The following is a 15,401-nucleotide window of genomic DNA, read 5'->3' on the forward strand; positions in this document are numbered from 1 at the left end:
AAATTGCATCACCTTATCTGCAAAAGAAGCTGAAGAACCTGCAAACACAAGTGATCTTCTCACCCATCCTTCCAGTTCATGGAAGAAAGCAGGCGAGGGAAAGAAAGAGGCTAAAAGTTGATGACTGATTACACCAACAACGTAAGCAGAACACCTCATTTCTGAGGCCAGGGTTTCAAATATCAAGATGGCAGGCAAGAGTCATTCATCATATAAATTGATGAAATGGATTTGGCTAAAGCAGTGTGAATTTGATCAGTGGAAGAGGGTAGGGAATGTATGTTTAACTGATCTCAGATAAAGAATAATGCATAGGAGTTATGGGAGGTGAGCTTGACCATGGAAGGAAAATATTCAATAGGTATATCAGATATCTGATGAAATAAGTCCCCTACTAGGATACCCAAAGCTGCTGTTGGGGCCTAAAAGTTGCATTCTAGAAAAATTGTGAGCCATCTTGAACAAATGGCTTTCTGCTTAGATCTGCCATAAACTTATTACTTCATTTAGTTAATTTATATATTATGTACACTTAGTCTGTGGGCCTGCCATGACAACTGACAATAGAATCAATAAACAGCCATCAAATTCCAGAATGCAACTCCCAAATGACTAAAACCTTTGGACCAGTGGGAGGAGTTCTTCATCAGGCAGGGCCCCTCTGAGGGTCATCCCAGCCCAGACTGAAGAAGACGGCGATCTGGGCATTGAAGGACTCACAGGAAAGCAGCTGCCAGACCTGCAGGATATGGTGAGAATGAGCCTTCCCAACGTGCTCAGAAATCAGAAGTCACTTTGTTCTTGTTAAGAGCTGAAGATCTGCACTTCAAGCTGCTCTTCAGAAGGGGTTTTTGTGCTGGTTAGGGTTATGGTCAAGAACTATTCTTTTTCTAAAGTCATGCATGAAACTGAAAAAAAGATTTGTTTTCAGCTCAGAGCAAAACAGCCCTTGGAACGTGTCGTCGGAAAAGTCTAAACTGGCTGAGTTCCAACAAGATAAAAGTTGAGATTCCTCGGCCATGTAATTGTTGGTCTAAAGAACAAAACTTGAAATGTTCTGAGTGTTCCATGATAGGGAAAATGGGAATTTGAAACAAGTCCTTACTCCTTCAATTTTTGATCTCAAACTACGTAAGTGAGTTGATAGATGAGCTCCATCTTGAGTGCTTTCTACACCAAAGTTGGCCAAAGGAATTTTTCTCTTAAAAATAAATAAATAAACCAAAGCAAACAATGGAAGTAACATTTAAGCACATGTTTTGTAGTGACTCTGCAAACCTTACAGGAAGCAATGGTGTAATTTCAGGATATCCACATTGGATATCAATTAAATTAGCACAGACACACCAAGTTGTGTGCGCTCTCCATTACTCTTTTCTCTCTATACCATCTCAAATGCATCTCAAAGGATCCCTCAGTTAAAAGTTTGCTCCTTGACCTTGATCATTCAAGGACATTGGTCTCATTCAAGGTGATGATGAGTCTGCAACAGACAAGAGTTAGATCAACTGGCCTATGGTGCAGCCAGAACAATCTGAACATGCTTAAAACTGTAGAGATGAAAGTGGGTTTTAGGAGGAGCCCTTCTACCACCTCTTCAAGCATTAGACAACACAGTATCGGTAGTAGAGACCTTCAAGGGTTCTATAACATCCCAGGATTTGGAATGGATACCTAACATTAAAACCATTAAAAAGGCACGACAATGTTCTTCCTGCATCAGCTCAGAAAGCTCAGATTGCCCCAGGAGCTGCTGATACAGTTATACAGAGGAATTGTTGAGTCTGTCATTTGTACTTATATAATTGTCTGGTTTGGTAAAGCAACCAAACAGGACAGTTACAGACTTCACTGCAGAAAATATAATTGCAACCAACTTGCCTTCCATTGAGGACCTGTATACTGTATGAGTCAGGATCCCAATCTATTACCATTGACTAGCAATTGTGTCTTCCATTGTGCATTGGTCTTTGCACAAAACTTTGGATTCGCAACTCCAAAAGATGGAGACTTGGCCATCCTGAGATTGCAACTGAGAATTGCAACCACCAAGATTCCTCTTCCCAGCTGGGTCCATGGTCGTCCAAGGATTGTCTTGGGTCATTCCTAATTGCTTCCATTTGAACCCGGGGAGCATGTCGCCATAGAGCCAGCTTTGGTGACAAAACCAGCTGTTTGTTGGCAGAGGGAAAAATGCACCATTTTTGGAGGATTTGAGAGCTTTGTTCTTTCTGAGGCAGAGGAGGAGGTGCCTAGTATTCGAATGAAAACAATTCTACAGCTGTACTGGCTTCCTCTACTGCTGACTCCCCTGGTTTGCCTCTATAGTCTGAGTTTAGGCACCTCCTATTTAGGCAGCTCATTAAAAGGGACTTTGTAGGAGAAGAGCAGGCAGAACTCGGGAGATGGAGTTAAACATGTCAATAGGTTAGAGTCCTTATGTTGCCACAAATGATCCAAGTCCAGCCCCCCCTTTGAATTCTGTTGACCCTTATCTAGTACCAATTTAGTGCTGACCATTAGTTGACTAGATTCTTGCGTACAGGCTTGAAATAATAAATCTTATGTGCTGCAACATAGGCTGGGCTTCGGTGGCTGAAGTCTCCCAGCTGGTGTCTCTGTCTCAACCTCCTGGGTTGCTAGTCCAGCAATATCACTACTGGCATAACCGGCTCCCAGAATGCAACCAGTTTTACTTCTGACCTCCAGACCATCAGCCATTCCTTTTCCTTTGGTGTCATTTGTAAATGTAAGGTGGGCCTCTCTGTGTGCTCGTGTGAAGCCTGCTGTGCTTCACCCTAACTGCCAGCCCATGCAAACCCTTTCCCATGTGCTCAGGACACCTTTAAAAAAAGAAAGATTTTAGACAACAGCCCTGTACACAGGCAAGATAGCGAAGTAGTGCTAGTCCTATTGTTTCTTTTATTTTTTTATTTTTCTTATATGTATCCATGTATTCATAACTATGTTTTTACTTATACCTATTATCTTGCAAGCAATTGACAAAATAAATAAAATATAAAAATAAATAATCCCTTAAAGGCGGAAAAGGAGAATCATCTTTACCATCTTTTATTCCATTTCCCTACAGAAGCTTACACAGAACTTCACTCTCTGACAATGCCAAGGGCCTCTTTGGAAAGAAGGCATAACAGACGGCTAACTGCACTCTGTTTATGCGTTCAGGATAGTTCATGGTTGGAAGACAATCACATTGCAAGCAATATCAGGAAGCTATATTTGTTAGCATTTGTTAACCCTAAGTCTGCCTAGCATAGAAGAAAAAATCTATTTCATGCTGACTAATATAACAAAACAAATTGCAGTGATTGCAAGGAAGACACAAACACAGATGCTGACAGGCTTTCAGATGCAATGAAGTTGATGGGAACTGCCTTAATTTTAAATGGATTTTTGTTAAATTGCTGGGGTTGCAAATAAATATACTGATTATTAAAGAACTAAAGAAAAAAATCTATATGGTAAGTATAAATACGCATATAGAATTACTTCAATCATTGAGCATTAAATTTGAACCACATATCAATATAATGGTGTCCACTTCTCATTTTTAATCACAACATCTTCAAATATATATAATATATTCATATCCCGGATTTATTTTTTTTAAAGCAGGAGAGTAACATTTTTCCAATTCTATAGCATTGCCTTTTTTGCTGCAAAGCTTAAAAAAAATCTTCATAAAATGACAAATTCTGAGATATTTTAAGAATGTAAATTTCTTACATCATTAGTATAGGAACTTTAATATCTTCCCTTTAAAAATTATTGAGATGTCCTATAGATCTGAAATAATATTTTCTTATGAATTAATTTCATTGTTAAATCGTAGGAAATATATTTCACGTGTTTTAATAGTTTTGACCCACTGATTTTCCAAAACCAGATATTCTAATTCTTCCTTTCACAGGTCAATTTTAATACTAATAAAAAATTTGTTTCAATTTTTAATACTTCATAAAAATGAATTTTTAGTTTCTATTCAACCACAGTTTCTCTTAAAAAATTAAAAGTGAAAATGCCAAAACATCCAGGACATAATGCTTAGTTGCCAATTCCAAATATTAACATGTCAAACTCAAAAGACAACCTCCTAAAATCTTTAAAACAGTGATTAAAATCCACCATTTTAAAGTAGGAATCCTTTGTTTAGCCCAATTGCCATAAAATATATTCCTTGCTATTTGTCATATTTGAGATATAACAATACATCAATTTCTCATGTGATTTGGGATCAATATGCAACTGTTTACTCATTAATAATGAAGGATACATAAAATGTTATTTACTCTTGAGCAAACACATATAAACTTCGTGTTTGCAAGTGTCTTACACAAAATCATGGTGCACCCATCCCAGGAATATTACATTTGCTTGAAGAAGAAAAGCCCAGGGAGAGGCCAATTTTAAAAATGAATATTGAATCAACCATCCCCAGTCTAACCTGGTCTGGGCAGACCAAAGGCGATCAGCATTCAACTGCTCAGTGGAGCCGAGTGTATTTAAGAGGCTTGCCCAGTGTGAAAGTAAGTCATCTCTTTAACCAGGGCCTGGAAACAAGGCAGTGACTGCAGCCAAAGCTGCTGGATCTGCCTCCTGGGGGCTGGCAGACAAAGCGCCACAGGTTGGATCATTTCCAGTGCAGCCCCCTGTGGAATGCATTACAGAACGGGGGGGGGGGGCAAGTGGGGACTCCATGCAAGCCTACCACTTTATGGAGGAGATGCCTGCCTTTTCAGCGGGCCCTGTGCTGCCATTATTCACAATGCTTATCGGAATGTCAAAAGATGAAGAAATGGGCTCTGACCTTTAACCTCTGATGAAAAGTGGGCAAGATGACATGTGACAAAGAGTTTGAGCTGCTTATTCAGGTCACAGAACTGAAGGTCAATATCCCAGGAGCGAAGACCTGTTGAAAGACAGGAAACAAGATCAAAGTCACTTTAAGCCATGGCAATCGTTTGTTTCTTTGAGCAAATGACTCCGAGCAGCTCACAATTAGAGGAATACAATTGGGTTTATGTAGAAAAAGACTGACACACCCCCCCTTTTTTTTTTCTTTTTGCATGTGGCTGCCTTTCCAGCTGTTCGGAGTTGCTCAGAATATAGGCCCCTCCTGCAGGATTATTCTCAACCTACCTTCCCTCAGCAAGCATTTCCCTCTTAGTCATGTACAGAGTCAGATTACCCCAGCCCCTCCTTGGGGTTATTTTGCATGTGCTTCCCTACCTCAGCAGCATTTGAAGAATCCTGGAATAAGCCTCGAAATCCAAGGCTATTTTGCTGCAGGACAAACCAGTAAATGAGAAACTGACTGGTCAGGAATATTGTGCTTGGTTTAGCTTTTGGCCTCAGCTTCCAATTTCTCTGTACAGGGTAGTGAATTCTATGCAATTCCATCTGCTTTCTAGGCTGTGTGTGTATTTGGGGACTTTGATCTGTAATTGGCTACACTTTGAATCACAACAACATTGAATTATATTTTAATGTTATATTAAAATGTTCAAAACCTAATTCTGCACAATTCAATTGGCTAAAATGTAGATGGAGTGTTGTGTTACACAAATTGGCATTAAACTCTTACTTGTGCCAAGCACTGATGATATGACTCGTTTGGTGAGAACACAAGAAGAAAACCAAGGTGAGTAAAGACTAAGATCCCAGCATTGTTTATATTTTTGTGCAAATTTACGTATGTAATTTGATTAATGACAGTAATCAAGGGTTAAGCCTGTTAAGGTAGCCAGAATGAAATAATAATGCCCTCCCAAATGCCACATAAATAAAACTGATAATTTTAGATCAGAACTCTATAGTGCATCTTTTTTTGTCCTGCAACAAACCATGATTACAAACTCTGGCAGTTAATGTCCACCTTAACCATAACTGAATCTATGGTGACATCTAAATGTCACACCAAGACAAACCAGATTGTGGTTGATTGAAAATAAGTCAGGGTGAAGATTGGCTTTTTCAGGCTTCTTGGCAGAAAGATGTATTCCTCAGAGGAACATGGGAAGTCCCCAAGATGTCTTCACTGTTGCCTGGGCAGTTCCATGGGCCTGCCTGCTCAGAATTATGGCCTAGGTGGTGGTTGTGGGCCTTTGCTCAAAGCAATAGGCTTCTCTCCAACAGTAGTGGCAATAATGTCCTCTTATTTTCTCCAGATCCTGCTGCTCCACCCTTTTTTATCTCTACTGATCTGTCCCAGACGGTCCGAACAACTCTCTCAGCCATTCCCCCCATGGGACACTTGAAAGAAAACATTAAAAATACCCAAGAGAATAAAAGAATATAATGCAAGTGAATCCACTTGACCTAGACTCTCCACTGGCTTTGGCCAATCTTCCTTCCTTGGCCATTTCTTTGGTTGGTTCTTTGATTCCTTCCGGGGTTGTCCTTGGCTTGCTAGTTTCCTCTTTTGCAGTCCTTTAAATTTTCTGCATTTTCTCCCACTTCTGTCCACAAAATCTAGGTTTCTGAATGTGTTTTTAACCATAATTGTCTATTCTTCTGCAGTGGGTTCAAGGTTATATTTCACAGGGATTAGATTATTTCTGGGGTGCATTTCAGTGAATGGTGTTGCTTTGCCATTCAGCAAAGAGCTTCACCATCTATGGCTGCATAAGGTATTTTATTACAGCATTTTCCAGATGCAGAGTTGTTATCTGGATTGTTGAAATAATGTGTTAATAATATACAGCTCTTTTTCTGTACACATTGTGGGTTCCCAGTCTAAATTTCCCTTTTTTTTTCAGCAGAGTCCAATTTTTGCACTAAATTTGCAAAAATTATTAGAAAATATTTTCTGGTGTTGCCTATTACTTGTGATACAAAGAATTTATCAACCAGTTCTTCAGTGGTTGATTTGATTATGTGCTGTCAAGTCGGTATCAGCTTTTAACAACCGTATAGATAGTTCTTCATTCATCCCTGCCAGGGTGAGGCAGCGTTGCAAAATTTTTATCTGTGTTTATTTATTTACAAAGCTGATATGGCTCAAAATAACATTGTGTATGTTGATGACGCTTCTCAGTCATCCAGGTAGAGATGTCTGGAAGCTGAGTCATGGGAATGTTTCGCTGCTTACCCAAGCCCCTTCTTCAGTCTTCTTCAGTCAGAAATGTTTCAACTCAAAAAGGATTCAATTTCCAGATAACATTGTTGATGCCTATAATCATATAACCTTGAATCCTGATGTCCATTTTTCTGTCATTGAGTGGGTTGCAGAGAAAGCAAGGTCTTTTGGGACGATATTATTTCACTTTTTCTGTAAGCTTCATTTCCAGAATAGAAAATCCCAAATTCATCTGATGACAAGTTTTCCATGCCCATCCATATGAATTCACTGACTCCTAGATTTCTTGGGGACTTGTACCAGAGGGACTGAGTGACCCACTGCTGGCAGCCTGGGCATTGAGTCTTAAGATGGCTCAAGTTTGCTTTGTTCGCATTTTTGGATTGGGGGGGGGAGCATTTCGTAGAACTGTATTGTCCCCTTAGTTCACAGTATCTTGCTGACACTGCTGTCCATGACTGATATCTATTTATTCCTCAGAATATATCCTGCTTAGAGACCTCTGGGAAAAGGATAGCAAACTAAAGAAAACTCGGCACAAGTGGAACGGATGATCACAGCACAGACCAAGGAACTGGTGAGGATAACAGAAGGACAAGGAACCACCCTGGTGGCTGCTCCTCATGAGGAGACCAGAGGACAACAGTTTTCTATGCCATTTGTGGGAGATGATAGGATTAGCCATCTTGCTCACAACCACAGGGGGATTTTTAAAGGCCACTAAGTTTGCAAATCACTCTTTTTAAACACAAATTTTGTCATTAATTCAAACTATTATCACTGAGAGGCCAAGAGAATGACTCAGAAAAGGATGTCTTACTGAATCTATAAAAGAAATTTGCTGAGACTTTAAGTCTTTAAAATAAAATAAAATGACAAATCAAGTGATTGATCTGGATAATTATTCCCTACTGAAAAAAAGGATCTTGTTAAAATCTCGAAGAATTATGTGTGATGAGGCAAAGGAGAAGGGAATAGAAATTACATCCTATGACAATATTTGAATGAATGAAAGATGAAGACTGTTTGAAATAAGAAAAGGAATATAAAGTTGGTTTATTTGATACAGATTAAAATAAGATATGTTTTTACTTCTGGCAACCCTTTACAGACTTTCTGCTGACATCAAGACTGAAAAAAACAGTGTTTTATGGATTTGTTTTAAATAAGAAATGGGATATTGAATGAAGAGATAATTGTTTTAACCTTAGAGGGGATGAAGTTTACTAAATTTGTTTATACTTCTGAGGAAGGTTGGAAATAACTTTACTGTATATATATTTCCCCTTTATTATATTCTTACTTTTCTCTTTCATCTCTATTTTTTCATTTTTCTGCTTTTATTCTTTTCTTTTCTCTTTGCTTTTAGTTTGTATTAGATTTTACTATTATAATCATTCTTAATAAAATTATACACACACATATAATTATTATAATAATATGTGACCACAACATGATTGACTTTTGTCTCAACATACATCCACACATAACAATGGGATCCCCAAATATAACTTCAAAAAAGGCAACTATGATCTTATAGACAACGATCTCTCATCTCTTGATTGGCAATTTCTATTCACTGGATGCAATACTGTTGAAGACCATTACAACGTATTTTTACTTGAAGTCAAAAGAGTCATCAAACTATATGCACCAATAACAACTCCCAAAACCAGAAAAAAAAAATTACCCATAACAATAAAGAAGCTTCAATCCAAAAAGAAATCACTTTAGCAGAAAAACAAATCTGGTCACGTTGCCAACTTCAAAAGCCGATACAAAAATTTATGCCATCAGATAAAGACTGAATGCACATTAAACAAGAGGAAAACCTTCTATGCACCAATTCCACCCGCTCTTTCTACAATTTTGTAAACAGCAAACTAAAAGACTCAAGGTCCATCCCACCCCCGAAAGGACCTAATGGTAAAGACTGCAATGATGACACCAGTAAAGCCAACCTCTTTAACACATTCTTTGGCTCAAACAAATGGCAACTTCAAATCTCAACAAATAAATGCTCTGTCTTACATATTGGCAAAAAAAATCAAAAAATAAAATACTAGCTGAATAGTCAAGACCTTGTTGATGATCCAAACTCTGTCAAGGACCTTGGAGTACTCATCTCTAATGATCTAAGTGCTAGAGCCCACTGTAACTACATAGCCAAAATGGCATTAAGAGTTGTTAACCTAATCTTACGTAGCTTTTTCTCTGGTAATATTACACTATTAACTAGAGCATATGAAACATTTGCTAGACCAATACTTGAATACAGCTCATCAGTCTGGAATCCACATTACATATCTGATATTAATACAGTTGAGAAAGTCCAGAAATATTTCATGAGAAGAGTTCTCCATTCCTCTAATCGTTGCAGAATACCTTATGCCACCAGACTTGAAATTCTAGACCTAGACACCCTAAAACTACACCACCTTTGGTCCGATCTAAATATAGTATATAAAATCATACATTGCAATGACTTACCTGTCAATGGATACTTCAGCTTCAACCATAACAACACAAGAGCACACAATAAATACAAACTCAAGGTTAACCGCACCAAAATTGATTGCAGGAAATACGACTTCAGCAACATGAAGACTCTGGAATACTCTACCTGAGTATTCCCCAAACCCCAAAAACTTTAACCTTAGACTGTCTACTGTTGACCTCACCCCTTTCCTAAGAGGCCTGTACGGGGTGTGCATAAGCGCACCAACGTGCCTACCGTCCCTGTCCTATTGTTTCTTTTTATTTTTCTTATATGTATCCATTTCATGTGTTCATAACTATGTTATACTTATACCTATTATCTTATAATCACTTGACAAAATAAATAAATATATATATATATTTGTGTGTGTGTATGCATGTATAGGTGTGTGAGTGTGTATGTATGTGTATGGATAGATATGTAAATATAGATTGCATACACATACTCATACACATGCACACACACACACAGGGCATATATAGTATATCATATATCATATACATCATATCATATTATAATTATATCCTACAATATATATTGTGCAATACAATATTGCAGCTAACTGGCATATCTATGACTGTCCTGCTATCCATCATCTATAGAGACACTTCAGTTCCTTGAGCTCAGGCATAAGAATGGTGTTTATATTTTATATTTATTTATTTGCATATGCACGCACACATATAATGCATGCGTGCACATACATATGCACACACACACACACACACACACACACATGAATGCTCATGCAGCCATTTTTTTAAAAAAACAGATTGTCAACAAACGGTTTGCAAGACTGCTGGGCATGTTTAATAAAAGTTTTAATGAGAAGAAGTCTGGTAAATCAGTGTTTATAAGGAGTCCCTATGATGCCCAAATAGTGTTTTAGGAAGTCCACAATAGTGTTAAGTGGACCGAAGCCTCAAGATTAAGAAGGCTCCCAATCCTCCTCCATGGAAGAAGACCTATCCACAGCAACCTCAACCAGCCAACAGGAATCTGACTGATGTGTTATCACCAAGATTGTGAAGAAGGCATCATAAATCATATGTAAAGACTTGTACTAGAAGAAGACCAAAGATACTACTTAAACATGTAACAGCTAAGAATTAATTTGGGCTTTTTTTGAAACAAGATAGCAATAAGACAAAGGTTGTATAACGAAGATATTTTCTTCTAAAACGATTATTGGATCATGTCTCAGTCTTAAAGAAGAGCCTCTGAGCATTTATTTTTTTATCATGGAACAAATGTTCCAGTCCAGTAGAAATCACCATGAACACATATAGACAGAACAGAATACGGAATAGCAGAGTTGGGAGGGACTTTGGAGGTCTTCTAGTCCAACCCTCTGCTCAAGCAGGAGACCCTGTACCAGACAGATGGCTATCAATCACTTCTTTAAAAACGTCCAGTAACGCAGGCAAGCCTTTCTCTTCATTAATTGTTCTCACTGTCAGGAAATTTCTCCTTAGTTCTAGGTTGGATCTCTCCTTGATAAATTTCTTGTGCTGCTCTCAAGGGCTTTGTAGAATAGGTTGACCACTCTTCTCTGCGGCAGCTCCTCCTCTTACGTCACCCCTGGTTCATTACGCTTCATTCGACTAGATACGCCCAGCTCCCGCAACCCTTCTTCATATGTCTTAGCCTCCCATCCCTTAATCATCTTTGTTGCTCTTCTCTGAGCCCTTCCTAGAGTCTCAACAACTTTTTTGCATCACGGTGACCGAACTGGACACACTATTTCAAATGTGATCTTATCAAAACAGTGCAAAGCAGCCCTTAGCACTTCATGTGACCTTGATACCACCCCACTGTTGATGCAGCCATTGGTCTTGTTGGCAGCTGCAGCTCATACCAAGGCGGTGGTCCACGAGGGTCGTTAGGAGCCTTTCACAGGGACTAATGTTGACCCAAGAACCATCTATTCTGTATCTGTGGATCTGGTTTTTCTTGCCTAAGGCTAAAGTCTTACTTTTTTTCACCATTGCATTTCATTTTGTTAGATGGGCTCCAGTGTTCAAGTCTGTCAAGATCAATCTGGATCTTGAGTCTATTTTGTGAATCTGTTAGCTTGGTGTTGTCTCCAAATTTTATGACTTCCCTTTCTATTCCTTCATCTAATATCCGATGTAGTCTGCATAGTCAACATAGACTTAATATGGAGAGCTATATCTGACAAGATTCTACATAGTAAGCTGCAAATTAATCCTGGGTGTAGCTTTTTGCTGCTGCAGTATTGTAAAAATGTGCATCCCAAGCATACATTCTCATAAATCCCAAGCATACATTCTCATAAATTTTTATTGAAAGTATGGATAATTATATCTATGGGTAACTAAATATAAAAATGCTTGTAGGTATTGTTACCTGCTGTTGGGCACATGCACACACACAATACATGCAGACCCCTGAGTGATGTATTATTGCTGAGTCATTCTTTTTGACATCCAAAGGGGCTGATGGAATCCATGCAACTGCTATGTGAATGTAAAGACATGGCTCACCTGGGCCTCTCCCAGGCTAAAGCACGCAAAACAAGAAAGGGGTCAGGGCAGAAACCACTCTAGAGAGGCAGGACAAACATCCTGTCATTTGTGCACAGCTCTCTGAATTTTGTTGAATGACTGAGAACTGCCGGGCAACTACCTGTCTTATTTCAAGGACAGAAAGTTTTCAATACAAACACAGAAAGTAACTTGGCTCTATAGCAAAACTGTTGGGATTGTATACCCAGCTATGAGGATAAGAAGACTAGCTTCATATTGCTAGAGGTAGATTCTCAGAGCTATTAAATGCTGATTATGAAATGTCTGGTTAACTGAGTTACTTCCTGCTGAATAAGTGGAGACTCTATGAGAAATATAAGGCATCTGGTTTAAGAGTTACTATTTTTTTCTTCTTCATCAAGTGTTTGGCTAATATGAGACCCTAAAAAAGAATAAGAAATAAAAAATAAAAAATATTTCTGCTCAATCGAAAGAAAGAATTAGAACTCTTTTGAAGAGAAGACGGAGGCAGGCGCATATCAACACACTTTCAAGTACCTGAAGGGAAGTCGAAGAAAAAAAGTTCTCCAGACTGCAGGATGCAGGATAATGGATTTTATTGTTGGATTTTGAATGATTATTAGGAGGGAATGGGTGGCCTCCTCCCCTGTGCGGATGCTGCGCTTGAGCCTCGGAGCGTGGCGTCTGCGGGGGATTTGCCTTCTTCTTCGCGCGGCACAGAAGAGCCGATGTCATTTTCTGCTGACTCAAGGGAGGGGAGGGGAGGGGGCGGGGCTGAGGTTGAGAAGCCGCAGACCCCGACCAGCTCAGCCCAGCCGTGGAAGCTTCCAGGGCAGCTTCGGGGGAGAGGAATGGGTCCTGATCTCTCAGACCAACATAGAAGGCCGCGGGGGCGGGGGCCAGGTGGGAGGGGAGGGCGACCTCTCCAGAACCACCTTGAGCTCCCCAGGAGAGACGCAAGAGGGGCGACCTTCCCCTCCGCCTCTTCTTCCAGCCCGAGGGCTCCTCTCCGGGATTGGGGGTTCTGCCCTGAGCAGCGGGTGGGACTGGATTGCCTGGAGGAGCCCCTTTGATCCTTCTGAGGGCGACTGGTTGGCAGGCCTGACCAGAGCCCCCAAAGGCGGCCTGGAAGCCCCAAACGCCGCGACGGCTCCGCCCGAGGGATTTCCCGGAGGAGGTCAGGGAGAAACCGAGCGCCTCTTCGGCCCGCTTGCTCCTCCGGGGAGAGGAAAGGCGCCGCTGCACTGCAGCACTTTCGCCCGAGGCCGCCGCCGCCGCTGCACCAGGCGGAGCCAGCCCACCTCTCCGGCTTCCCGGCGCAGAGCCGGAAACTTCCCTGGCCGGCTGGAAGGGGCCGGGAAGGTCCTCTCCTTCGCCGGGACCCTTGCTCGGAGGCGGGGGCAGGAGCGGCCGCCGTTGGCGACTCTCAGCCTAGCGCTCCTCAGCCCGGAGGCCCGGCCGGCCGGCCGGCCGCTCTCCCTTCCCGGGGACCCGCCTCTTGCCTCGCCGTTGGCTCGGAGGCGCCGAGCGCGGCTGGTAGCCGGCGGCGCCGCGGGATTCCAGCGTCTGTTCCGAGTCCCGCCGTTCAGCCGCGGCCAGCTGGCGCCCCTCCGCCCGCCGAGACGCTGCGGGGCAGGCGCTTCCCCCCGCGGCTCCCTCGGGAAGCGAGCGTGGCCCCGGGCGGCTTGCGCGGTCTTGGGAGCAGCCCCGGCGGCCCAGAGTCCCCGGGAGCCCCTGCGGGGAGAGGCGCCCGCCCGGGACGCCCCGCCGGACGGCCTCTTCCCGGCGCCGCAGCGGCCGCCGGCCCCTGTCCCAGGTGCTGAAAGCGCCCGGCGCCCGCCCGCCCGACGGCTTACCGCGCTCCAGGCTGTGACGCAGCGCCTCCCGCTCCGGCTCAGTCCCGATCTCCCCGATCACCGCCAGCAGCGCGTGCCGCCGCCCGCCGCCGCCGCCGCCCGGCGCCTCCATAGCCGCCGCCGTCCACGACTCGCGCTGAGCAGAGGCCGCGGGAGCCGGCTCTTAAAAGCGCTCGGCCGCGCGCAGCTTGGCCCTTCCCCGCGCACGAGGGGCGGCTGCCCGGGCGGCGGCACGTGGCCGGGCGAGCTCGGCGAGCGGGGGGTCCGCGCCGCCACTGCGACACTCGCCCGCCGCCCGCGCCGCCCTTGCTCCGGGGGGGGGGGCGCGCTGAAGGGTTGTCTGCGACGGGCGGGGCGCCCCGTCTTCGTTTCCCAGGGGCGCGTCGTCGGCGTCTTCTGGCCGTCTCCTTGGGCGGCTCGGTTGGAAGAGCTAAAAGCGGCGAGGGAGCGGGCCCGCAGGAAGAATCGGTATTTTCTTGCAAGGAGAGTAAATGAAACGAGTCCAGAATCCCAGTAAAGCACAGCAGGGTAGGAAACGATTCCACATCCGGAGGAGTTTGTAAGCAAACTGAAGCAGCTGCCCGCTTAGCCCAAAGTCAAGCCTGACTTGTGAGAAGCAGTCCTCCCAACCCCAACCCTTGGGCGGCCCGCTTCTGAGAGCCACCTTTATGCCTTCCCCTCCACTCCCCGAACAGCAGCAGGTCCCCTTCTCCCCTTCTAAGAGCTGCATCACAAGGGCCTCCTGAAACCCAGGCGGGCCTGACTGGCAGGGTTCTCTCCCGCCAGGAACCCCTTCCCAGTCTCCAAAAAAGAAGCAGGCAACAGCCAAAAGGCCGCGGCCAGAGCGGAGCAGGGATCTGGGTCTTGCACCGTTGTCTGCTTTGGGGGGGGGGTCTCTCCACCTCCCACTCCGGAAGACAGGGGCGACCTCAGTCCGGTCTGCCCAAAGCGAGCTGAGCCCAAAAGAACCCAAGAGGCCAAAGGCAGCCCTCGGAAGCCAAGGCAGCTGGGCGAGTGGGCGGGAGCGGGCAGCGCCCCCGTGGACCCAGGCAGGGCTCAGGCCGGGAGTCCGTTCTAGCCGGCCTCCCTCAGGCCCCCGGGCTACCTGCCTGGAACCAACGGTCAAACCACCACCGCCTTCATCTCGCCCTCGGTTTGAAAAGGGGGCGACACGTTGGGCCAGCATCGCGCCCTCCTCTCCGAACTCCCACTTCAGAGGAGCGCCGCCGGTGGCGACGGGCCCAGCGAGCGAAGCCCCCGGGGGCCCCGGGCGAATTCCGAGCCTGCAGGTGAGAGGACCGGGAAGGCCCCGCCCACGGAACGCCCCGCCCCGCCCCGCCCCGCCCCTGCTAAACGGCCCAGGACGCGGAGGCGTGGCGCCAGCGGGGCCCTGCTGCGCCTGCGCACGTGCCCACAGGGAAGGCGCCCATGCATCC

At 44.1% G+C, this 15,401-nt stretch overlaps 1 protein-coding gene across 1 annotated transcript in view; it reads right to left on the reverse strand.

The window, feature by feature from the left end:
- The window catches only part of MAP1A (microtubule associated protein 1A), a 36,535-nt gene extending 22,385 nt beyond the window's left edge, over positions 1 to 14,150 (reverse strand). The window contains exons 1-2 of the mRNA XM_026709438.2: positions 13,966 to 14,150; positions 4,829 to 4,930 (exon numbers count right to left, since the gene is read on the reverse strand). Of these exons, the coding sequence (XP_026565223.2) occupies positions 4,829 to 4,930; positions 13,966 to 14,077 (214 nt within the window). The 5' untranslated portion in view covers positions 14,078 to 14,150. The remainder of the gene's footprint in view (positions 1 to 4,828; positions 4,931 to 13,965) is intronic.
- Between the last annotated feature and the right edge of the window lie 1,251 nt (positions 14,151 to 15,401).

This window comes from Pseudonaja textilis, chromosome 13, assembly GCF_049901715.1.
Source record: "Pseudonaja textilis isolate UNSWEBS1 chromosome 13, rPseTex1.2, whole genome shotgun sequence".
NCBI classification, from domain to species: Eukaryota; Metazoa; Chordata; class Lepidosauria; order Squamata; family Elapidae; genus Pseudonaja; species Pseudonaja textilis.